Raw genomic sequence first — 27,583 nt, 5'->3', positions numbered from 1 at the left:
TTAGTTTTAATCTAAAATGTTTCACACTTTTATTTTCATTCGTACAGCTCCAATGTTTCTATTCATAAAACTCTTACAAATTAAAATGCATTCACATATCAATTCTATATAAAAGTATCATTAACTATAGTGAAATACAGATATCCTCAACACCCGATATAGCAAAATCATTTGTATGAATACATCTGATTTCACATACAATAAGAGTTCATATCTTCATACAATATTAACATCCATTTTTTTTTCATTTCCAAGTTTAAAAGGCAGAAACGGTGCATTGAGTGATAACCTATACAGGAACATATATTACCTGCATCAACATAACCGAAAATTTTATATCACTACTATTACGTGCAGATTTATCATTGCATCGTCAATGAATTGGAACTCACGCACATCTATCACTCACTCCGTATCATCCAATCTTGTTGACTTGAAATCTTTTTAGTTAGATCAATTTGAAAAGCGACATTATTACAATGTGATCTGGAATCAAAGTAGTAAAAATTGATGTATAAATTCAAATTTTAACAAATATTTATATAATAAATAATAAAGTAATGATTATATATATGTACTTTTGAAAAACATTAAAGGCTCCGTACGTTGGTAATATATAATTAATTGTAATTAATTAGTGATATAAAAATTTTGTCTATTTTGAATGATTTATATATAGATAAAAATAATTGAATTTCGAACATTTTTAATTTAAAAGAATACTAAAATTTAGTTTTAAATAATTTTATAAACCTAACATAAAATTGTTAGCACTAATTAGATTTAAAAAATGAGTTTGTGGGCAATACAAACATAGCAACTATGAAATTAAGCGCAGCGATACAAAATTATAATATTCATATTTTCTTTTGTGTAATGTAATGTTGTATTACCACATTCAAATTTTTAACATACACAATGAGCCCAGTACGTCATTTCCATACCTTCAGATAGTTTCTAAGGTGACTTTTCATATGAAAATTCTTGTTAGTTCTAATATATTTCATTTTATTATTAACTTGTGCAATATGTTTATCTATTATATAATATTTTTGAAATAGTCACTTTTAAATAAAAAATAACGATTTTATTCAAATTAATGAAATAAATACTTACTATATACATCTTTATAAATTTTATTTTGTATTTAACAATCAATCATGCTGTATCTACCTTCTGATGTACTTTGAAACATTTTTAAAGACTTATATTACAAATTAATTAGACGAATGTTGTTTTTATTCTACATTTTATAATTATGTTGAATTTTCTCAATTTATAAATAAATATTGAAACTCTCAATCATTTTTGCTGCTATAACTTTGTAATAGGTCTACTCATCGCAAGTTGATATATATTTTACCAAACTTCTTTAGGTTTCCTCTGTGTATCGTTCTTATTAATAAATATAATTTGTATATTCATTTCAGAATATGTTAAATACAAGTTTTTAAATTTCATTGTTCTAATAATTGTTCATTGTATATAATAAAACTAAGCCCGTATTTATTATCTAATTTATTTACTATTTATTTGACAAGTACTGTTGATATGGTTTAATTTGCAACTAAATTATTTTTTATTTATTGGTGAAATACAAGAAATTAAAAGTATTCTCCAAATAAAAATAGTATCTACCTGAAAGTTTATTATTAATTTATTACACAGCCTATATATGCTGAATCCCATATAAATCCGATAAGTTATGATCATGCACATTTAGATTTTATCAAGAACTTCTTGTATGTTAATGATTAAATTAAGATATCTTTTGTATGTGAATGATTAAAATATTAAAACTTCTACGTATATTAAAAGTATGTTGAAAAACCTTTAATATAAAAGTAATTATAATTATATTAAAATAAAATTCTAAACAATTTACGTTAAAAAATTAAAATATATAGTGGTGAACAATGAAGCATTCTTTAAGTCCTCCTCAAGTAGAGATGTATGTATGAGAAAAACATTTTATTTTGCATAACATAAACGATTGTTTTTTCTACTTGCATGAATACATTATAGGCTACGTATACAATTAAAAAAATTAATAGTTCATTATTATTTGTATCTAACAATAAATTTATTTATTTAATAATGACCACTTTACAATATTCTTAAACCTGCAATGAATTAAAATGAAAATTAAAAAGTTAAAAGTAGCGAAACCATCTGATAAAGAAACGATCTTTGTTTTTTACCTAGTTCTTTTAATAATAACTTAGTTTCTCATTGAAACATAAAACTTAGGATGACATATCTATACATTATTTTTATATCATTATTACACATTAGTTATCTTGTTAATAAATAATTGAGTTAATAACACATAAATATATAATGATCTAAATATACGCTACTTATTCAAATATTTATTCATTACCTGTTGCTTTGTTTTACATATCCCATTACTTCAAATGCTGATGTATTCAGTGAATTGAGAATCAATTGATGCCGTATATAACTCGAGGATACTGAGAGAATAACATCCCAAGATAAAGGCCTAAGGCTATCTTTATAATTGATAGATAATTAATTCTTTCATTATCGTACACGCATAATTCAACCAAAATAAATATGATTTTCTATTTTGAAAAATAATACAATATAAAAAACTTTATATATGTTTCATACTATATAATTAATATATATATGTTAAATTCTCTCACGTAGATATATTTGATTATATAATGAAATATGATCTTCGAATTTTTTTGAAAATCGGATCATGTTAAAATAAAGAAAATTATGTACTTTCCTTATAAAAACATATCTTATAAAATTTAAATAAAGTAAATAAAGACTAAAACAAGGAATCGGATGGAGATGAAAACGTTGATTCTAAAATTGTTATTGAAATTTAAAAATTTTAAATCAGAATAAATTCATAACACAATAATGGGACTGAGACTAATCTAGTAAATAAATCGAGAACTACTTTCCTTGAAAAAACTATTTACAAGTTTGATTTATAATCGTTTGTCTATCTTACAATAATATTAATTAATAACGTTATAAGAATTTTTTAAAAAATTCATAGAAATTTGTAAATATATATTTAAACAGTTCTATCATTGACTCCCTAGAAACATTAAAACAATTTTCATAGAAATTTTTATTAGAAATACCAAATATTATTATTAACTTCAGCAAAAAGTCCCTATGACAAATTTTCAAATTGCGAGATAAGTATAATATTTTTGCGAGTCTTGATATCGTTTTCGTAGATATCTATACAATAAAAAAAAATAATTCTGAAAAATCCACCAATTGATTTAAATAATCATACCCTAAAAATAACAAAATTGGGAAAATAATACTATTGAACGTGATATATCTTTATCATAATTATTATGTGTTTACATATCAGAATTCGATTAAATTATGACTTATGTTTTTTAGACGAATACTCATCGGTTCATAATTGTTTAATACAGATAACTTTTATAATCAGGATAAAGAAAATGCTTACAAGTAAATGCACATTATAAAAAATAATTTTTCTAGTATTTGAACTTCTAATTTAAATTTCTAACAGCTTTAGCAATTTCCCTTGAATATTGTTATTCAACTTTTTTTTATTTCTATACATATATAATAATATACATTTTCATAATTTAATAGTAAAAATAAAGATTTTGAATTGATCGAATTGAACACTTATCGATTTTTTATAAAACTTTGTATTTTCGAAATTTACGATTATATACAAATATATTAAAATGATTATATAGTTATTTTGAATAGTTTATAAACTGAGAATACTTTTCAACATAAACAATAGAAAAATACACAAAAAATGATATAAAATTTTATAATTATTTTCAATTATGATATATTACAGATATTTTAAATATACATATTTAATTATGAAATATATTTGAAGAATAATTATTTGAAAACCGTAAGTAAAATAAATAATTAATCCAACTAATTAAAAAAATCTTGATTTACGATACTTTTAAATTTATTTAAAACATATTTTTTCAGTTTAATAAAATAATTAAAGAATATAAATTATGTATTTTGTAATAAATCTTGGCCGTTAAATGTTTCTCAGTATTTTTCAGTAATAATGAATAATTATCAGCAAAATAGATATATATATTGTACACAAAATTGTATTTCCAATACAGTAAATATTATTTGCATATAAAATATTTACTATGTAAATATCAAAAATTGAGAATGACTAAAATTATAGAGATATATTACCTAAAATAAATAATTATAAAATATGCTAAACGAAATAAAGAAAATTATTCAATCATAATAAAATTTAAATCATACACTATGAATAAAATATTTTCATAATTTATGATTGCAATATTATTTAAATTAAAAAAATAACTAATTTGAATAACGTTAAATAAAAAACTATTCTCTATTGTTTATTATTACTTACCAACTCGATACAGTATTATTCGCGTTTTTTAATTTTCTAATTTCCTTTGTAGCCCATGTTGCTAAGCTTTTTGTTCTATTACAACGAGATTTTCTGCCTTTACTTAATAGATCAGTTAATACTTCTGTTTCTAATAGGGGCATCAATTTACTTCCAAATACAGTCACTAAATCGCCCAAGAGTCCAGATGAGGCTGCAATATTGCCATCAGAATGTTCACGATCTTGGGCTATGGTAGTTATAAATTGTATTATAAATGGGACACTGGGTTCTAATAAAGACACATCAGAACTTATGTTGGTACCATCACCACGAAGTCCTTGAATAATTCCGGCATAAGCTTCAAGTACACCATCCCTAAGACTATTTAGATATTCAATCATATCATACTCAGATCTATCAACATAAACTTGCGAAGCTTGTGCAAGTGTTTGAAATACTACATCTAAATATTTTTTAAATTCTAGACCAATACTAAGAGCTATGTCTCCAAAAACAGAAAGAATCTGTGGCTTAACAGAACGATGAACTGTGCTATCAGTTAGATTTTCCAATAAAAGGGTCATTATTTCATCACAATAAGGAAGCATTTTATTTTTTAATGCCCGGAATATATCACCCGTAAGTCCAACAGCTGCGCCACAAACTTGATACTCGACATGATTTTTTAATCCAAGACAAAGAAATGGCTTAAACGTTTCCATATATTTTAGAAAACCTTCACCAAGAACTTCAACGAGTGTTGATACTGCCATTAAGGCATCTTCTTGTACACCACCAGATTTGCAGGAATTGGAATTAAACATTGATAATAATGCTGTCATTATCGCATCTGAAATTTGAGGAGCATCTTCTGTTGTAACTTTTCTAAGTACGGACTGTAAAGTAGCACATAATAATGATTGTAGATCATTGTATTGTGTTCGATCAGAATGATTTTGTATATGTGATTCCATTTGCATAACTTGCTGTAAACGTTCTAAGATTACCATAGTAGTTTTCTGTACAGTTACATAACAGTCACGAGGTGAATTTTTTACCATCTCCATTAAAGCTTCGTAGGCAGCAGATCTTAAGTTTGCTTGAGCTCCATCTAATCGATCAGTAGTTTCTAGAAGTCTATGAATAATAAAATCAAAATAATGAGACATACAATATGTTTCTGGTTGTTTTCCTTCTTCGATACATTCAGCAGATTCATAACTGGCTTCTGCAAGTCCTGTAAAAGCCCAACAAACATTGGCCGCTACTCGTGGTTCTGCTTTTAATCCATTTACTAATGATTCTAATAATGGTTTAAAATAAGTTTCATTTATAGCAGCTTCAGGAATTATTTCACATATTCTTCCAAATGTCCATGCAGCTGTATCTCGTACAACAACACTACCATCATACATCAACTCAATTAAAGTCTGCATAGCTTGCTCTACCAAAGGCCTTAATGTTACTGGTTCTAAACCTCCTAAAATAGATCCAAATGCCATTAAAGCAGCATCGCGATATCGCCAATCAGGATTTTTTATATTGTCTTTTACAAAAGGAAGTACATATGGAACAATACTTTCTTCACAACAAGATGCAAGTAACATTAAACAAACACCTGCGGCTTTCGAAGGATTCCAATCATCTTCATCGTCGAATTCTTCTTGTTTAGTTAATTTTCGCATTAATACTGGTACTAAATATTGAAGAGCTCCTTTTGCATAATGTCGCGAGACTTTAGATGGTGGACGTCCTCCTTCTGATGCTTCTCCTTCTTCCATAGAAAGATCAACTTCTTCGTCCGAAACATTTGACCAAAATTCAATTCCTTGTAAAGACACATCATCTGTCTCTGATTTCATAGCTTCTAAAGTAATCTATAACATGCATATTAATAAGAATTATTTTTAATGAAAAAGTTGCAATAGTTTTAAAAATTTAATACATAAATATATAATATATATTTTATCACGATATTATTAAAGGCAAAATTTTATTATGACTATATATGTATATTTCGAAACTCCACTTACATTTCAACCAAATAAATACTATAAAACGATTTCTTATCGTTCTGTTCTTGATTTATTATAATGCTAACAAAAATCATGATCCAAGATTAATTTAATAACGACAGAGTTGTGAAGTATCAATATTCTTATAAATAAAAATATTATCTCGTATACGCCTATGTTAAACTATCTAGCTTATAATTTTATATGAGATAACAATATTTCAATATTTAAGTATTTTTCGTCAATAAATTTGCTTTAATAATTATATTTCCACACCAATTTGACTTCATTTTTGTATTTAAGACCATAATTTCTAATCAATTTTCACTTGAGATTTCAATGAATAATATATCGTAAGGATTAAATATACTTTGTAAATTCCATAAAAGACATCTTTCTAAATATATATTACAAACATTTTCTTAAAACTTTTATCACAATCTAAAAAAATTAAAATAGATAGACTGTGTCTAAAAATGCCTTGTACGGCATTTTTATTTACGGTACTTATACTATTTGTAGTTTTATCATAGCTTTTAAATTTTAATCTTCCATAAATTTACAAGGAATCTGAAAATTATTGTAGATTTTACAAAAATTCTAAGCGAGTTAATAGTAGTTTTAAGGCAACGTCTAGTTTACAGTGTTATCAAAATATACTTCATATGAAATATACATTTTCACGTTGTCGATAAAACAAAAAAGAAATACGAAATTCTGTTAAATTTCGTATTATTATTATATCTTGACAAATATAAATTTATAATTTCAATTCTGTTTGAAAATTTTGGTAGATTTGAATTAAATATAATCAAAATTATATTCAAGTAATGTTAAATATTAATATAAAAATATTTTGAACTTCATTATATGTATTAATTAAAGGGTCGATAGTCAATAGTTTAAATAAGTTTTATGATTATGCGGTTGAAAAATCCAAACAATTATTCAATATGAATGAAATAAATATGAAATTTTATCAAATGAAATCTTATTTTACTATCTTAATTTGATAATTCGATTAAAAGAAATAAATTAGATCGATTCTTGATTCTGAATTTAATTTTAACGAATCTATGCATTCTTTAATTACCAATAGTTCTTAATCTGACAACATAATTATGCCAATAAATAGAATTATACACTGTATTCTATTTAGTGACGTAAATAATAACGATGGTATCTGAAAAATACAATTCAACAGAAATTGCTAACTCTATAACAGTTTCATTTGAATAAATATCACTGGAGAAGGATGTTTAATTTGTTAATTTCCTAACAATCGTAGACAAAAAAAGGTTTCAAATAAAAATTATAAACTGTTTAAACTACACGATTTAAAAATTTGCTGTTTATTTTATATTCTCAAATTTCTATTAGTTTTCGGTATACTTGTTGAATTTTATTTTGATATACAGATAGAAACATCATAAAATATCCAACTAAATTATGAGGTGTACAATGTATCTAAAATTATCAGCTTTAGAAAAGTTTATAGTACTCATAATAAAGTATGTATTGACAATAATACACCTACTACTAAGTTATTTAATCTTTCTTAAAATAATTATAAAAAGCAGTTTGAATATCAAAATAAATGAATAATAATAAAATTTCTAATTATGTTACAGAAACTTCTATAAATAAAATGTATACGATTTAATATGATAACAAATAACTTTACTTGTATTGAAATTAAGAGAGTAATTATTTTCAAAAACTAATAATTAAATTCATGTTTAATGCTTCATACCATGTTGGACAAGAAGCATCTATTAAAATTAACAAATGAGTTTTAATAAGTATACTAAAGACAAAAGGGAATTTTGCAAATTCTCTTTTTCAATTAAATATCAATTATTTTATTATTATATAAATCATTACATTATTATAATAAGAATATTCCAATACAATTAAATTTACACAAGATGTTTATGAAAGCAGTACGAATAGTGAGTTACTAAGCAAAAGCACAATACAATATTACAGCCGAAATATTAGAACGACGGTTGGTAAAATATATTTTTTAATCATACATAATAATTATTAAGCTCATGTTTAATATAAAAAATAAAATACCTACATAAATTTTCTTATTACCAATAAATAAATAAATAAATATATATATATATATATATATATATAAGTGTGTGTGTGTATAAAAATTTTATCAAAAATTCTATTTAATGCAAACAGATAAGTTAGGTTTATTAAAAAATAAAAAATAATCTAATGTTCTATTCTAAAATTTAATCACTTTGCATTCTACTTGCTGATATTTAAAAATAAACTTTTTAAACTCAATCTTGAATCAATGCATGTAAATAAAATTCAATTTTAGCCATATTTATTAATTCAATTTGCATAAAAAATTATTTTTAATATACTTATATATAAATGTTTACAAAATTCTTTTTCTTATACATACTAAAATACTATTTGCTTTTAAAATTTTTTAACATTAAAATAAAACAAATATTTTTATAGACGCATAGTTGTATAATGATACATAGACAAAAAAGTCAATTATATACATTATAAATTATTATATTATACAAAATTATACATTTTAACGAACTGGAATATCTTCGTTAATATTGAACACCAATTTTTAAGCTCTTCAAAAATGTATTGCATTATATTTTATATATTTCAAATTCTTTTAATTGAGTTTTTGAACAATACAAAAGCTTTAAAAATATACTCATGAACTAAAAGTTAAAAACGGTGTATTTATCATTATTAAATTAGTAAAGGCCATCTTACAATAATAAGATTGAGCAAAGTAATATGATTCTCTTTCTTTAACAGCTTCAGTTCTTTGTGTTTATTACTTTTTACAGACTCTGTGTCAATCACGTACATTTTATTTATAACCATTCATGCTGTCTCAACGCATTTTCTGACTTATTCCTAGCTTTCGCAAGGTAAATGATGCTTGTAAACTATAATTAAATATAGTAGCTGATAAATACATAAGAATTTAGACTATTTCTAACGTAATAAAATATTTAATTATGTTACAGCAACTATTAATTCAGATACAATTTGTCTTAATTTATTCATAATCTTGTATTCGTTAAATAAAACAGTCACAATTTATGCACAATAAATAAATAATTTCAACACATTTCGTATAGACTATAAAAAAATTGAATGGAGAGAAAAAGTATAAAATTTATAAAATTATTAAATGAGTGCTATGTACTGTTTTTATAAATATATAACTGTAAATATAATCGAACGTAGGAAAACTAATAAACCCGTAGCTTTTGTTTTTTTTTGCATTTCATATATAGCTATTTAATTAAGGCTGATTCTTAAGATTATTTACATACCTCAGTATGTACTTTACTATTATCATATCAAATTAAATGATTACTGTATTCAATTAGCGAATTCTCATTTTCAAAGACTTATTGATATTTTTGATAATTAATATTTATACAAGAAATTAGCTGTATATTTTTTTGATGAAACTATTAAAAATAGAAAAGGTATTTGAATGGACGTATTCAAATTATATTTTATTTTCAATAATACTATACCATGAAAACAATTTCATATTTATTGTATAATTGAAAAAGCCACCTAAAATTAAGTAATAAATATATTTTCAACTTTTTCGTTAAAGAAAAAATACAGAAAGAGATACTATACTATAATTTATAATATTAATAATCTAAGTTGATAAAACGATTTATTTCTATCTTTAAAACTATAACTGTGTAATAGAACGAATTTCAAAATTGTATAAATTTTAAAAGTGTGGAAAATCATGTTTACGGTATTAAAACTTCGCGCATTCAATTGTAACCATATTACAGTTGCTAAAATTAAAAATCAAACATTACAAATTTCCATATTTAAAAACATTTCTATTTTACTACACTAAATGTAAGCCAAGTAAGAATAAATGTTATCATAGAATGAACATACTCGAGCATCTGTTATATTATTGATAAATTTATTATACATACCAATTTCCATTTAAATTTTTTTATAATTGAGTTTTTAATTAACATATGTAATCTCTTAGATTTCAATATTCTAATTTTTAATAACAGTTTGTTCTTCCTAAAAACATTCCGTATCAATCGTTTTCGGTTAAGAAAATTATAGCTTTATCGTAAAATTTAAAAAATAAAAGTTTAAACAGAATTATATCATAATCGACATAAAAATAAGAATTATTTGATATTTAAAAAAATAAAATTTTATGAATACGTGCTTCTTATTCAAAATTCGATTACATTAGGACAGTTCAATCTATCCGATCATAATAAGTCATTTAAATTTTAATAACATTGATTCTTAAACCATCGATAATCTAATACATATATTGTATTACTTGAATGATAATAATATTTAAAATAATTTTAGATATTTTTCAAAAATAAAATTTCTTTTGCATAAGAAACATTTCACAATCTTCATTAGAATAGCACAGAGTAGATATAGAAAATTTTCAATATATATATAATAGTATTAAAAATTTGAAAATTGCGAAGATGATCGGAAAATAATAATAATAATAAAAAAATTACTCATATTCCTTAATCCATAAAAAATTGTAGTAAAATTACTATTACTTTTAAAGAATGTTTTTATAAAAAGTACTTGCACTTGTGGTGTACTTGGTTGGTGTAGTAAACTAGTTAAAGTCAACTTTATTTAATACAGAAAGTTGTATAACTATTCACCTAACAAGACATAATTAAAAAAATAATTTTTTGTTTAAAACAATTAAAACATAATTTGCTAGGCCTATAACCAATACACATTACCAATCCGCATCAGCGTGAATACTGATTTTTTATTATCGTAGAAATTATCGTAGATTGATAATGAACTTTTTATGAATACTCAATATTTTATAACTAATTTAAAGAAATTGTTTTTATATCTAATAAGCTTAATTACATAACGGTTTAATCAAACGATTTTTAGGTAAACTGATACTTCTTAATAGATTTGCCACAATTAACACTTTATTATACATTTTATAATTTACATTTTTATGCGTGATCTACGAATTATACTGATTTTAATAATTAATTATATTTTAATTATTTAGTATTTTCCTTGAATTCATATAAATAAAATTTCAATTGTAGGTAGAAATATTCACTCTTAAATTAAAGAATTCCTAGCATTCGTTTAAATGAGATAATATACTCATTACTTTTATTAATAATTATAATTTATATTACAATTTTTAATTAAAACTATATAGTTATGTTTGATAGAAGTAGAAAAGCAAAAAAATATAAATATACTGATTTTCATAATTTAGAGACTGAAAAATATATGAGGAATATAAGAGTTCTTGTTTACTGTTTATTTATTTAAAAATACAATGTATTATCTGCTTGGCTTTTACTGAATTCTGTTATCTATTAAAATTATTTGATTAATAAGTTAGTAAATTATTCCCTGTTCTTGCATTTTCTTTTACTTGAGATTTTATACAGATGTTTCGCCCTTTCAAATTTTCTTGGAATTATCAGGTTGATATACATATTTTTCCATTCATTCATATTATCTTATTTTCTTATTAAGTTCCATATGAGACATTTTGATTGATTTTCAAACAGGCATAATGATTTTTTTTTATAATTTAAACCTTATAATTAAGTAAATGCTTCGTCAATTATCATATTATATGTGGGAGTCGCGTTAGACGAGTGCTTAATTTAATTAGTCTAATTATTAATTATCATATACCTTTCTCCTATTATAAAATATTAGGTTCATATATATTTTGTTTTATTGTTTAAAATCTGAATTAGTAACTTCTACTAAGTCATAAAAGATACTAAAACTAATTTTGATTGATCAACATTAACAATAAAAAAATCTTTATAATACGTTAATAATTCAATGTTTTTCATTTACTCAATATTCTATAAATATTAATTCATGCCACTTACCTAATTTGACGGCAAATTAATTTTAACATAAAAAATTATTTTTTCAACGTCACAAAATTATTAATACTTTAATTAAAATTTTAAATAATCGAATTTACTAGTAAAACGTACCTTTCCATTAAAAAAAAAAATTAAACCATAATTTTTAATTGATCTGTTTAACAAATAGAACGTAGATACTAATTGTCAAATACTAAACATTTGAATTAAAATATTTTTGTATTAAAATCTATTTCTATTTGAGTTTAATTATCCAACATTTATTAAGAAATTGTTGTATACTAATCTTTAGTCCAGTATTGATAGAAATTATGGAATATTTTTAAGATTGTATCATATTTAGCTATAATCTTTTACATTCATTTTTCATTATAAATATATAACGATTTTCATTTAATTAAAACATTGGCTACCGGTTTAACAACGCATCCGAATAGGTGTACAAATTTTTACAATTATGTCTAAATTGTTAACATGATCGACTAAATTAAAATTAGCTATCCTCCTTTATTTCATATTCTATACAATTTGGGCATGAATCAACTTAAATAATTATATAAATACTTTTACTTAATTTACCATCTCTAATAGATTATACTATTACATTCTTATGACTAAAAAAATACTCTTATGAAAGGGTTACGGAAGCAGAAAATAATTATTTCAAATTAACATTATGTAGATTAATTTAATGATTTAATTTTCTTAAACAATTACGTGATTTATTATTTAATAGAAAACATATCATATAAAACTTCATTCTTAATAAGCTAAGACTATTAATGGATTTACATCAATTCTTAATTAATACTCTTGAGATTTAATAAATGGTAATATTTTTTGTTGAATTTGAGTGAGAAGTATATAAGTGTACGATATATTTACCAACTTTTTATAAATTTATTTTACAATTATTTTATTTATTTAAATATTTAATAATGTTTAATAATTTAAATTATTCTGGAGTAGATTGCACAAGACAAGCCATGTACATATGGGACAATAAATAGATCTGATTAATTTTTAATATATTTTTACTTATATATGTGTAATGATACCTTTGTATTTGTATTGTACTTTAATGGGTCGATCCAAAGTATCCTCATTAACGTGAGTACAATTGACATTTAAATAATTTTGCTTCACATATTGACATAAAAAAATTAGTGTTTCCAAAATCTATATAGTTCAATTTTGTAAATAAAATGTAATATAAAAAAGACACTTAAAAATATAAAACTATTAAAATTATTTAGATTTTTATAAAATACAATACTATAAAACTTTAGTTATAAATCATAACAATAATTCCTAAATGTTAAAAGAAATATATATTCAGATTTATATTTTTATTGTATTCAATGTCTATTATTTTATTAATTTATATTATTATAAGATTTATAAAATATTAATACATATTACGTATAAATATTTGTTATGAAAAATATTTTAAATATTGTATAATTACAGAAGCTTCACTAACATCTTTACGAAGAACTTTTAACCAAATATAAAACTAACATGTCATGCACATTTCCTATTCAATAAAAGTAATAGAATAACCACCCTTAATACATTAATAAAAAGGTTTTATTGATACCTACGAGTGAAACTGATAGAACTGTATAAAGCAATGCAATTAAAATGCAATGTAAATTGTAGTGATTTTTTTAGTCAAGCATAAAAAATAATATTAGTCATTACAAGCTCTTAAAATATTGTGAAAATACTAATAAAGAAAATTGTAACATTAAGTTTCTTATTTCATATTTAAAACATGCATGATAGTATTCTAATTTTTATAGACATTTTGTCTATAAACTTACCTGCAAACATTTTGTAAGTTGCTCCTAGTTTGTGTACAATAAGAAAACTTCGATGCCAGAAGTACCGTTGAAAAAGCTGTAAAGAGAGAAAACTAAAGTCAGCCTGCCACTAGCACATCACATGTTTGCATTCATCTAAAAATAAATCACGCTATATTCTATTATCGTATATACAATCACTTTGTTTTATCAGTTAAATTAACGGATTCAATGTTTTATGATATTACAAACAGTATATTGCATTAACAAAACAATTAATGAAATTAATATCTTGCAATACATTATATAATACTCTTACAAAAACGTTTTTAATACAACTAACCAGTAAACAAAAGTGTGCAATCATATGTTAATTAATGTGCTACATAGTAATTCAAAAACTTGATTTATAGTTCTTACTTGAAAAAGAAAATCGTATATTTTATTATTCCTTTGAAAAAATTCCTTAAAAATATAGTTGTAATATTATTTAATGATCCAAATTTTTTATTATAATTACTTATTTTCTTCACGTTTGTAGTAATTATTTCTGATTTATTTTATATAGACAAATCAAGAAAATCAAGTATGTTCTTCGTCATTATATTTATAATTTTAGATTTAATGAAAGTGAATGCAGTAAAGTTTGATAAAATTCACATAATAAATCAATTAAATTCCTAAATCTTCTAGTTATTAGGTTAATCAGATTAAAAGCTGTACATAAACTAATTAAATATTTAAATATATATCAATAATGAAAAAATCAAAGTTAAATCTTGATTCAAACTTCAATATATATATTGTATAAATGAAATATATACATTTCATTGTACAATTCATATCTATGCATGTCTCATAATTTTAATAAATAAATGATTTATAAATACATATATTATAAATCAGTAAGAAAATTTAATTAATCAATCTTTATATTTGATTGATTGAATGGTATGAGAATGAAATTTTCGAAAACTAACTATTTTATGTAATAACAAAAATAACTTACATTTATAACTAAATTTCTCAAAAACCTGAATAATTAGATCATTAACGACTACTACATATCTATGTTTGTATTAATGAAAATACGAAACAATAAATTTATACTAATTTATACGATGATATAATTCATTAAAACAATAATTATATTAAAAATGATTTAATTAATTTCTTAATCTTTTTTTTAATGGTATCAATCAATATTTGTTTAATTAAATGTCTTTCTAATTTATAACAATATTTTAATTGTGTAGTTCAGTGTACTATTTAAATATCACTATTATAACTGAATTATTAAGATGTTAAAATTAACATTAATTTTCATAAAATTAAATAAATAATTAACGTCTTGTAGTTTCAAATGAATTATTTGTTTCTGTATTGTTTATTATTATAAAATATTTAATATAAAGCAAAATCTTAAATAAAAATTTAAAATAGAATACATCGTTTATCACTTATAAATAATATGAATTGTACAGTAGAATTTTGAATAAGACAATCAAATTAATAATTTCTAATGTTGTTTCTTTAACATAACAACTTGGGAATTAGAAGGGGGAAGGAGGTTGATCACACGAAAAAGAATTAGCATACAATATTCATGTAACTTTTTATATTTAATCATGTAAAACGGTTAAAAATGGAAATCGAGTTTTTATTTACATAATAACATTTTGTTATATTGTAAATTTAATATTAAATTTAATCCAAAACAGAATGATAAAAAAAGATATAATCTCAATATTATGATTGAAAATGTTTTCTGCTACAGAATCGGCAGTAGTATTAATAAACTTGAATAATAAACTAGTATAATTATTTCTTATTATTATTTATTAATTATTAAATAATTTTTAAATATTATTTATTATTTATTAAATAATTATATATTAATTATTTAATAATAAACTTGGAAAATAATGAATTACTTGACGAAGTCAAACTTCAATACATTTGGTTAAAATATACTTCTAGTAACTTATACAATAACAATATGACTATTTGTTGACATAAAAAATGAAAATCTAACATTATGAAAAACGAAACCTAACATGGAATTTATTATACATAATGGAAAAAAACTATCTTTTTCTATACAAATTTTTATTAAGGAAGAAAATCATATATATTTGGCGTTATTAAAATAATATATTACTATTTAACATTCATGAAAATAAAAATTACTTTATGCTGTACTATGAAAGTATATCTTTATGAACTTACTAAACATAATAGTAAGTAATAAATATTATATAAAACTTTCATTGATTTGTGGCACAAAGATTAATTTTTTTCGTTTTTTTTTTCGTTTATCAACATAATTAACTTAGTACTCAACTGGAAGTCTGTTATTGAAATAAACACCATCTCATCTACTTATGATGTGTATTAAATATCAAAATTTATACCAAAAGAAATGTTTTTTAATTATTTATTTACAAATATTTTATGGGATCAAGATATTTAAAAATAATTTCATAATATTCTAAAAATCGTAATAAGATAATGTACAGTTAAATGTAAAATTATACATAATTATTGTTATGTATAATTGTTCAAGCATTAATTTTATATATAATAAAACTAAAGAATGTTGAAGATCAAACATCATTCATTATTAATATATTTGCTAGAAAAAATGAATATATATATATATAACAATGACAGTTTCATTATTTAATTTCAGATTAAATATGATTATTGAATACTTACCTTGACACATATTTTTACAATCTTAAAAAATTACATAAATAACAAATATATCTTGACTAAATATTTAAATACAATATTATATATTACATTTTAAATTAATAGTAAATTATTGAAAATATACTTCTGTAATCATTACATATACATAAATTATTGATTATTAATCATAATTAAGCTACACTTATAAAATTTACATTAGACATGCATTTACATAGAAAAGTTTGTAATAAACGCCTATGAATAGGTATGCAACATTTATAGACATGCAATACACACTGTTACTTAAACTTAAAAAATACGTATTGATATAGAAATGTTAATTTGTACTTAAATGAAATTCAAAAAATTGTTTTTAAAACAATAATTTCAAATATAAAATGTATGAATTCAAATTAGTATATTATAACGATATTTGTTCATAAATAAAATTTTGGAAGATTTGTAAAGTTATGTAAGGAATTAAAAATTTCGCGTGAAAAGTTTTCCCGACTAACGTGTCGATATTTATATGCATCTTCAGATCGTTCTCATATTAGAATCGTAATATTTAACTTTTACGATACGTTAAATATACTGATATAATAACTAAAAATTAAACATGTACACTTATAATCCTGATAATAGACATTGAATATAATAAAAAAAATATTTAATATTTTGTTTTATTTATTTATATAATTTTTTATTATTTTAATATTTAATTGGAAATATCAATTAGAATCTTTTCTGGTAATACTAAAATAATATATTTCTTTATGTCTTATACAAATTTTAAAGATTTTAATTAATCAGAATTTTGAATATTGACTATATAAAATAACATAAATAAGTAGTATTAACTACAGTGAAAATATACAATATTTAAATAGTAGTATTTTTATGCAATGATAGGAAAAAATTTCATTTAATCTAATTGTTACAAATTATCTTATATGCTTTCACTTCTTTATATTATCGCCAAGTTAACAATATTTAAATTAGTAATGCAAAATGTTTTTAATATAAATTTTAACTCCTATAACCTTTGTTTTTACTCAAATATTGCATTGCTCTATGGACTTAAGTTATTTAAAAATAATTCAGTCATATACATTATATAATAATTTCCGAAAGTCCTAACTTACTTTATTAATCTATTATTGTCTTTGATTTACAAATTGAATGTTGATCGTTTCTAATCCTACTCTCTTTTTTTAAATTTTTTTGTTTGATTATATTTAATACTTACGTTTGCATCTAGTAAGTGTTCAGTAAGTGATGGTATTATTGTATACAAAAATTTCAATATATGTTCAAAATAAACGTATGAGATTAGGCAAAGCAAAAAAAGGACAAAATATTGAAGATAAAGATACCAATTAATTAAATGAAATTATAATATTTAATGCATCATTTTCATTTTTCATCATAATTTTTTAAGTTTCTAATGTTATTGAATTAAAATTATTATTAATTACTATTATATATATGTAATTATAAAATAAAAAGTTGACGAACAATGATACATACATTTTTTATTTTATACATTAGTTGGACAGCTTGCAATATCATATATTTAGTGAGAAAATAATAATATTCGTAATCCTTTATCAATAATTAAAATAATTATAAGTAGTTCTTTTAATATATCTATGTATTTTACATTTATCTTTTATTTATCTATTTTTAAATAAATTAATAGATTTATTCATTAAAATAAATAATATCCCTTAAGCAAACTACAGTATATTTCTTATTCTTTATATTTATTTACTCTTTAATTACTATGTACAAGCAAATAAAATTTAGCAATTTTGTATGTTATGATTTTAGGTTTTAATTAAATATATAAATATTTATTTATATAGAGTTAAACAACGTATATAATGTAGAATTAATTTGAATAAAATATTTATTCAATATGTAAATATATTTTAAGAAAATATAATTTAAAACTTTTCAACATATATTTTAATTAATAATACATTTAACATTGTAATAAAAATATATGAGAGCCCTCTTAAAATCCTTTATTTTATTCAAGAAAATATAGACATGTAAGATAATTAAAAGTTAAATAAGAGTACGATGAAAGACAGAGAGGTATATCACAACAATACAAATTATTAGAGATAGATTTATATTACAATTTAATAAAGTATTTAATGTTTAGATTTTTAATAAAAACAAAATAATTAATTATAATAGTTTTATAAATTTAATGTATGCACTTTATTAAAAAAATTAATTTATTAATTTTTCTCTACAAAAACTTACATAGTATTTATATATTATAATTCAATGTTTTTACCCAAAAAAAAAATTAAAAAAATATGGATTATAAATTGAATGTATCTTAATTAAAATTTTTTTAAATAAATATACATAGAGTTCTTACTCTAAAGAATCTTTAATATATACATATATGTATTTTCTTGAATCAAAAGCTCTAATTAAAACAAATTACAAAGGAATATATAAAGTATATTTAATAAAAATATTATACAAGTATGGTTTCCTAAATATGTTCATTATGTAATTTAATGAAACAAAATTGAAATGATTATAAAATATTAAAATTGAATACTTACTGGAAACAGAGCAGGTGCCATGTATGGTTCCATATATTGATAATACAAAGACATAATCTTAACAAGACATTGTAAAGCTGCTACTTTAATTTGTGTATTTGTAGATTGTGTTGCTTCACATACAACTTCCATAATAAAATTCCTTTCAGACTAAAAATATATATTTATTACTCAATGTTCGTTTTTATAAAAAAAATTAATGTCTATATATTTTAATAACTAAAAAAATGAATAAAACAATATAATAGATATATCTATTTCTAATAAATTACTATATTTTCATAAATTTATTTTTTTTTTTGTCTGGTATAAAATGTATTTCAAATATCATTTTAATAAAAAGCAAAAGAATTAAAATTTAAATATGTACATTTTTTTCTTTAAATACTGATTTATAAACATTTATAATTATATAAAGTATTACAGTAAAATAACTAAAAAGATTACATATAGTATTGAACAATCTTTTACAGAAATAAATTTTATATAATTGTAAAATCTTATTGATATGTTCAACATAAAATAATAGAAAATATTTTAGTTTTTAATCATTAATTGTAATCACCTCAATTTCAAAGTTTCCTTTAGTGAATTCAAGAGAATTAAAAAGTGCACTTGTTGCTGCTAAACGAACATGATTAGATGCATTTGATCCTTTCATACCATGTATGATTGCAGTAAGAATCTGATTTGATTGTGCAACAAGCACTTCACTATCTATTTCTTGACAGATGTAACCAATAGCTTCAAGTGTAGCCTCTTTCATCATTTCTGTACTATTTGGATTAGCTACATTATTTACTAGAAGTGGAATTAATTCACTCCATTGTCCAACTGGTAGTTCAGCTACAGCTACGTATGCAACACACTGTGCAGCTGAACTAGGTCTATTATTTTCAGTTCCTAATGCACCTAAAATCTAATAAAATAGAATTTGTTATATATTTTAATCATTCCTTCATTCACATATTTATGCTAAAAATTAATAAGTGTTTATATTTATCAATCTATGACTTATTATATAAATAAACTATTGAGCGAAACAGGCAATAAATTGAAGTTAGTTGTAAAGTAGTTTTTAAAGCTTTATGATGTATATACATAATATATTATTGTCATTATATTAAATTAATATTATATTGTTTTATTTCTTACTACAAAGTAATAAGTATAATTACTTTACTTTCAGAAATTTGAGGATATAGTTAGTTGAAGACCATAGTTCTACTGAGCCACAATAAATCATTATAAATTTTAATAAAGTTAACATATATTATTGTATGCACATTAAAAAAATTAATTTATCAATATTTTTAAAAATGAATGAAAAATTTTCAGCTAATAAATGAAATATGTTGGCATAAATTTTGCTAAAAAAGTAAATCGAACTTTTATTGTATTTGTTCAGTCTATTTATTTTAAATTATAAAATTATAAAATCTTTTTTATGAATTCATTTAATATCATAAATTTAACCACTGATGCATGTGCATATTGTAATTATCACATAATTCTACCTAAAATAAAATTAATTAATTAATCCATTAATTTATTAATTTTTTTAATCCATTAATGTATTTGGATTTTTATCTAATAAAATCTTATAAATACATTACAAACGATAAAAATATATTTTAAACTTTTAAAGAAAATATATTTATTTTATAAAAATTCTTTAAAAAAATTATCTTAAATTTAATAGCTTTAAAAAATCTTCTCTTTGTAACTAAAACTACTAATTCTTTGTAAGAATTTTAATGTTAAATTGTAATAAATATCGAATCCTACAAAAGAATAACTAACCTAATGATAAAAAATCAAATATCACCTTTTAAGTAATATGGATTTTTAATATGAATGTTATAATAAAAGCATTATATTAAATTGACACACAAAATATAGTAATTATAATTAAATGACTACAAAGCAGATATGAAATTTTATCAAAATTTTTTAAATTCGTACAAATATTTAAATAGATGTATACATGTATAATACAAAAAAAACTAATTTAATGTTTATATTATTATTTATGTTTATATTTATATCTATAATGTTTATATTATAAAATATATTTATATAATAAAGAGCTTAACTATATTTACAAAAAAATATTACTGCTGCACTTTTACACTAACTTAAGATGAAAATAGTAACATTAATGTAATTATAAAATCTCAAATAAACAAAAATTTTTATTAAATTTATATAAAATAATTAAAAGAAAAGTAACATTTTTGATACAAGTGTAAATTATTTGCTACCAAATACAACAGAAGATATTCATTTCTTACATTTTTTATAAATAAAATATATTTTCAATTGACTATGATCTAAATAGATATTAAAAAATATTGACAAATGAAATTTTATTTAAAGATTTAAGATATAAAATACATATGAGATAAACATAAAGCTCTTCGGTTGTAGAAATGAAAGTATAGTAAGTAAAACAAATATTTTATATAATATACTATAATTTATAAAATAATTGAAGAATAATGTAGAATACTTAATAAAATATTACAAACTATTTTGTTCTAGATAAATTTCTACCAAAATTAGTTAAACTTACATTTTTCTTAATATATTCTCTTGTTTCTAAAGGAAAAGCAAGCCATCGTTGTTGATATTGAGATTTTAAAGTTAAATCTTTCGAGGTAAGTTGATTTTTCAATTGTAAAGCAGCTGCCATTCGAGCCACAGTACTAGCAGCAGCAGTCATAAGAACACCGCTTAGCCTCTGAACGAATTCATGCTAAAATTTCCAAAATGACATATTTGTTTAACAATTATAGTTTTTATATAAAATAGAAATACTTACAAGATTAGTCAATGCTGCTTGTTCTAAGAAATTCTGGGCTGCTTCCAATTCATTTTTATCTAGGAAGTTATATGATTATATTTAATAAGTACCATAAATACAAATATTTATAATTCATTTTATGCAATCATTATAACTTTAAATAAAGTTGTTTAATATATTACTGTATACATTCATTTTAAAAAACTATTAAAAAATTTTGGTTAATAAATTTTATGATATAATTATGTTAAGATAGTTATCTATAATTTTGATTAAATCAGAATAAATCTATAAATCAGTTAAATATTGTAAAAGTATAATATTATAAAATTGGAATGTATGTAAAAAACAGATAAATAAAATATAAGGATTTAATACTAGGTGTTTGTACCACCTTGTGGTATATTACATAGTCTTTATGAGCAATTTAATATTACTGTGGTTTGGCATACATGCAAGATTATTATATAATAGTTTTATTCATAAGTCCAATAAAAAGTTTTGAAATACAACACATAATGAAACCTACATATGTAAATATATATGTAACTGTATACAAAATTGAAGTTTTCCACTGCATCAAAGTTAATTTATTAGGTCTTAAAGTTAAATTCTTGATAAATGAATTCATAAATAAACCAAACAACGTTAAAAATAATGAAAAGAATTTATTTATATTAGTAATCTTTAGTAAACTCCTATATACATTGTAATGTTGTTTTCTTCCATACAAATTTTTGATATAATCCAAATATCACATTTATTTTTTTATAATTTTAAAAAATGGCTAAATACCCATTGTTTTTCCATAAAATTTGATTTTCATTGAATATATTTTTATACTTTTCTTAATATTTTAGATTTTAAGAAACTTAAATTTACTTACTCTTGCATATAGTAAATAACTTTTAAAAAATGTATTTATTAATTTTGATCATTTGTATAAGATTCAAAATTGTAAGTACCTTCACATTTTATTATTATAACCACCTACATAATTCATGCATTGAACATTATATAAATTTACACAGTATTCAGAATTTTTATTGCATTATAAACTTTATACAAAATAAAGAAAACATACATTATTTAGAATTTAATATTATAGATAATCTGCTTATTTAATTAACAAATGAAATTGATATTCAATTTTTTTTGTTTATTTTAAAAATTATATTCATAATTTCTTATTAAATATATCTTGCTTTCTTACTTTAATCTATGTATATCTTAACCATGTATTTTGAGGTTCTTGAAAAGTGGGTTTAATAAGATCATTAATAAATAATGTAAAATATTAGACATAGAATTTTATTCAAAATCTATGTGTATCAAAACATACAAACATTTCAAATATAATATTGAATTAATATTATGAATAAAAGTTCTGCTATATTAAAGGCAAAAAATAATTTTGAATTTTAAACTATTAATAGTTTAAACTAAAAAAATTTATTGATTCTGTTACTTAAAAAATCTTCATCAAAGAAAACTAATAAATAATTAATCAATCACGTAATGCAATACCATATTATAATTGTTTTTTAATAATTTTATTTTTTACAGATTTATGAAAACCTTTGGAACTCAACTTCATAATAATCTACTGCCTTATATATATAATTATAAAAATTTTCAGGGAGCTGATGCAACATGAATTAGAAGCAAAATAAAATTATATTTCATGTAAATATCTTTTCAATTATTAATTATAATTAATTATAATCCTATTAATGGAGTTAAACTACTATTTGTCAATAAAATACTTGATACATAATAATTCGAATAATTTTTAATAACAAAGTTTTAATATTTAAATATATATATCTTTAATAGCATTTTACAAAATAATATTCAATGTAATCATTTTCATAGAAAACTTTATGGTACAATAATAAAATAATTAAAAAAGCAACTTTGATTATAATTCAATAGGAAAATTTTTAAAAGATTTTAATATTTAAAAGTGTACTATATTAATTAAAAATGATAATTATACTAAATATATATTTAATTATTTTTAATATAAAAAATTAAATAAAACTTTTTTTTATCCAAGTATGGGTACTATTTTTTATTATAACAAGAAATCATATATTAAAAATGTTTAAACTTATTCATGAATTCATACTTAATTTTGTTTTTTCTTAATAGTTATTGCATTAGATATCCAAAAATTAATAAATATTGTCTGTATTCATTTGATTAATATCCTATTAAAATATAAGCTAATGATTAGATTGTATGACTTATCTTCATACCCTATTTAATAAGATTTATTTCATTTATGGGTAGATAAATTAATAAATAAAATCATTAAAAATAATAATAAAAATAATTTGTCTACAACTTTTACTTTGTTAAAAAAAATTATAATTTAGACCAAAGTTATTTTATATTTATTACTTAAAATAGTTTGAAAAGTGTTAAAATTATTTATTTATTAATACTAAAATATTTGTATAAATTTTTTTAAATTTCATTATATTAAATAAAAAAAATTTCTTTTATGTTGGATATTTGAAACCATGGAATCATTTCTGTATCATTGTTTTAAAAATTAAAATTTAACATATAAACATTAGAATCCTTGAATACAACTTTTATTACCTGACATAATAAATTCATAATTTTCAAAAACGATTCCATAACTGATAATTAAATTTTTGTTTATTTTGTAAATTTGCTACACAATTTAAAGGATTATAAATATAAACATCAAAAATACTGACTTATATCAATTATACTTAAATTACTAATTATACATATATTGGTACATTAATAAAGTAAAATAATACTTAATATATTTTTACTAAAAATAATTTTTGTAATATATATCAATATTAATAAATCAATAAGATATTTTTATTATAAGATATGATATAAAATTAATATAAAATAGATTTATATCAATATAAATTATATCAATCATATTAATGTTAATTTTTTTTTTAATTTTCATCATATATAAAGTTAAAAAAAAACTTTTGATTTATCTACATTAAACAAAATAATTATATTACTTAGAATAAAATTGTCTTGAATTCATTACATAGTTCTATACCAATTGAATTCAATAATTAATGAAATTTAAGATAATTTTATTTAATGTATTTTAAAGATATCAGTAATCATTTACTCTATAAATCAATAATTTACAATTCTGATTCTCTAATAACTTAACTCTCAAAACTAATTGGCTTTTTAAAGTATAAATATATAAACTCGCATCCTAATAAACCCTAATAAATAAATTTTTATAATTTTATAAGTAATTATATAGATGTTTCAAAAAGTAATCATTACCATTTATTTCAAAATAATTTATATAATAAATAATGTCATACAATCGTGTTTTTAAATTATAAATTAATTCAATGCATTAAACCTAACCTGTTTTTATTTTCATGGTATAAAATATTATTGAAAATTTTTGTTTGTAGAATATTATTTATTTTAATATAAATAGAAATTATTTTATAATAAATTAGAGTGCCTATCTTCTACTTAATTATAACCTACTATATAATAATATAACATATAATAATAAACATATAAGTAAATAATATTCTATACAACAAAAATATGTTCACTAAATTTGTCTTATAAATATTATTTTCCTCTTATATAATTAACAAATTAAAATGAATTTTTAAACAAAATTATTATTTTAAATATAAATATTATCACAATGAAATTGAAATAAAATTAGAAAATGTCCTAAGAATTTCAAAATTTACACAAATGAATTCATAAAAAGCTACAAATATTTAATATTCATACCTATTCAAATGAATGTCTATATTTGAAGCACATGTAAATATATACACACACACACACATACACATATATACATTGTATAACCGTATATTGTTAATAATATATAATTTTTCATGACTTTTTCCAAATCGTTATAAATTGTTATTTTTATAGAAAAGATATAATAATATGAAACAGTACCGATACTTATGCATGCTGTTTATAAAACTTCATTTCACATTAAAAACTAACCTGGTGAAACAGTCTTTTCGAGAATTTGTATCAATTGTAGTGTAGTGGAATCCATTTATATAATTTTACAATTATCAAGGAACCAGCACGATCCTTCAATAAAGTGGATATTTCTTTAATTTATTTTAACTTTATTAAAATATAAATAACAAAATTAAACAAAGATATAAAGCTTAAAAAAATTATTGTAATTTTTGATTCTAGTAAGAAATTAAGAAAAAAATGTTCATTTATGTAAATAATACACCTTTAACCTCACGATTCAATAAATAAATTTTCTTCGGAATAATCTATTATAAGTCTTCATTTATGATGATTTTTTTCTACAAGAACTAAGAATCAATTAATTTTTCTGGTACATTAATAGTATACTAGAATTTAATTTCGTTGCTTTGACCTTGGTCTACCATGAAATGATACAAATATAGAATATATTCGTATATGATTATTGGTACGACTGTAGCAGCATTAAAATAATGATTATTTGAGATTGATTTAAACTACATACAATTTACAACCGTAAATATAGGAAGTTCAAATTCAAAAAGTACTTTTTATATTTGTTTACTTTTAATTATTGCTAAGAATAAAATAATTTCATATTTATATATATTGAAAATATAAAAGTAAGAAAAATGGATGTATATTTATAATTTTGATATTAGCACATAATATATACGGAATAAAAAGTAATAAATAAAAAAAAGTGAAAGTAATAAAAATTAAGTAATATTTTATAAATATATTGTAAATTTGAAGGATTAAATTATATATATTAAATAAACTCCTATTAGTACTGTTAAGTTTATTTAATATATCTAAATGTTTGATAAATTTAATATAAATTTAAAATGAAATATATAATTTTTAATACGCATGCGCCTACTGTAATTAATTGATATTCTATTGTTTGAAAACACTTAAATATTAAATTAATTTTGTATCATTCCGTTTGCTGAAATTTATAGATTATATTCTAACTAAATTACTAGACCATTCATATTTACGATTTAAAATATACTTAAGAATTTTTTCAAATAAACAATTCCAAAATTTACGTTAAAATCCACATTTATTATTTATGAATCTAACTAATATTATTTTAATCCCATTTTTCAACTAATTCAATATTAAGATTTTAAGGTTTCCTTAAAACAAATAGATTTTATTGATAATATAGTGCTATAAAAATACTTATTATTAAATATGTATTATAAAAAGTAAAAACTATATTTTTTATTATATGTAGAATACAAATACTGTCTGGGATCAGATTAAAGCTTCCCTGAGATGTTGAGGGGAGGCTTGCTGGCAAGTGGAATGGACAATGCAATAATTCAA

General features: G+C 20.9%; 1 protein-coding gene across 2 annotated transcripts; it reads right to left on the bottom strand.

Moving 5' to 3' along the window:
- Positions 1–3: 3 nt before the first annotated feature.
- Fs(2)Ket (Importin subunit beta Fs(2)Ket) lies at positions 4–26,400 on the bottom strand. 2 transcript variants are annotated; one of them, XM_011497710.1, is made up of 7 exons: positions 26,243–26,400; positions 22,250–22,308; positions 22,001–22,183; positions 19,991–20,344; positions 19,426–19,575; positions 4,406–6,264; positions 4–486 (listed from the first exon to the last, which is right to left on the bottom strand). In XM_011497710.1, coding segments are annotated over exons 1-7 (2,661 nt in total). In that variant the 5' UTR covers positions 26,298–26,400; the 3' UTR covers positions 4–485. The 2 variants fall into 2 exon arrangements, with proteins under 2 accessions (XP_011496012.1, XP_011496011.1); XM_011497709.1 differs by lacking the exon at positions 4–486 and having other exon boundaries at positions 4,402–6,264.
- Between the last annotated feature and the right edge of the window lie 1,183 nt (positions 26,401–27,583).

This window comes from Ceratosolen solmsi, unplaced genomic scaffold (genome assembly GCF_000503995.2).
Source record: "Ceratosolen solmsi marchali unplaced genomic scaffold, CerSol_1.0 scaffold47, whole genome shotgun sequence".
NCBI classification, from domain to species: Eukaryota; Metazoa; Arthropoda; class Insecta; order Hymenoptera; family Agaonidae; genus Ceratosolen; species Ceratosolen solmsi.
The sequence above is the reverse complement of the archived record's forward strand: the minus strand, read 5'-3'. Positions and strand labels throughout refer to the sequence as shown.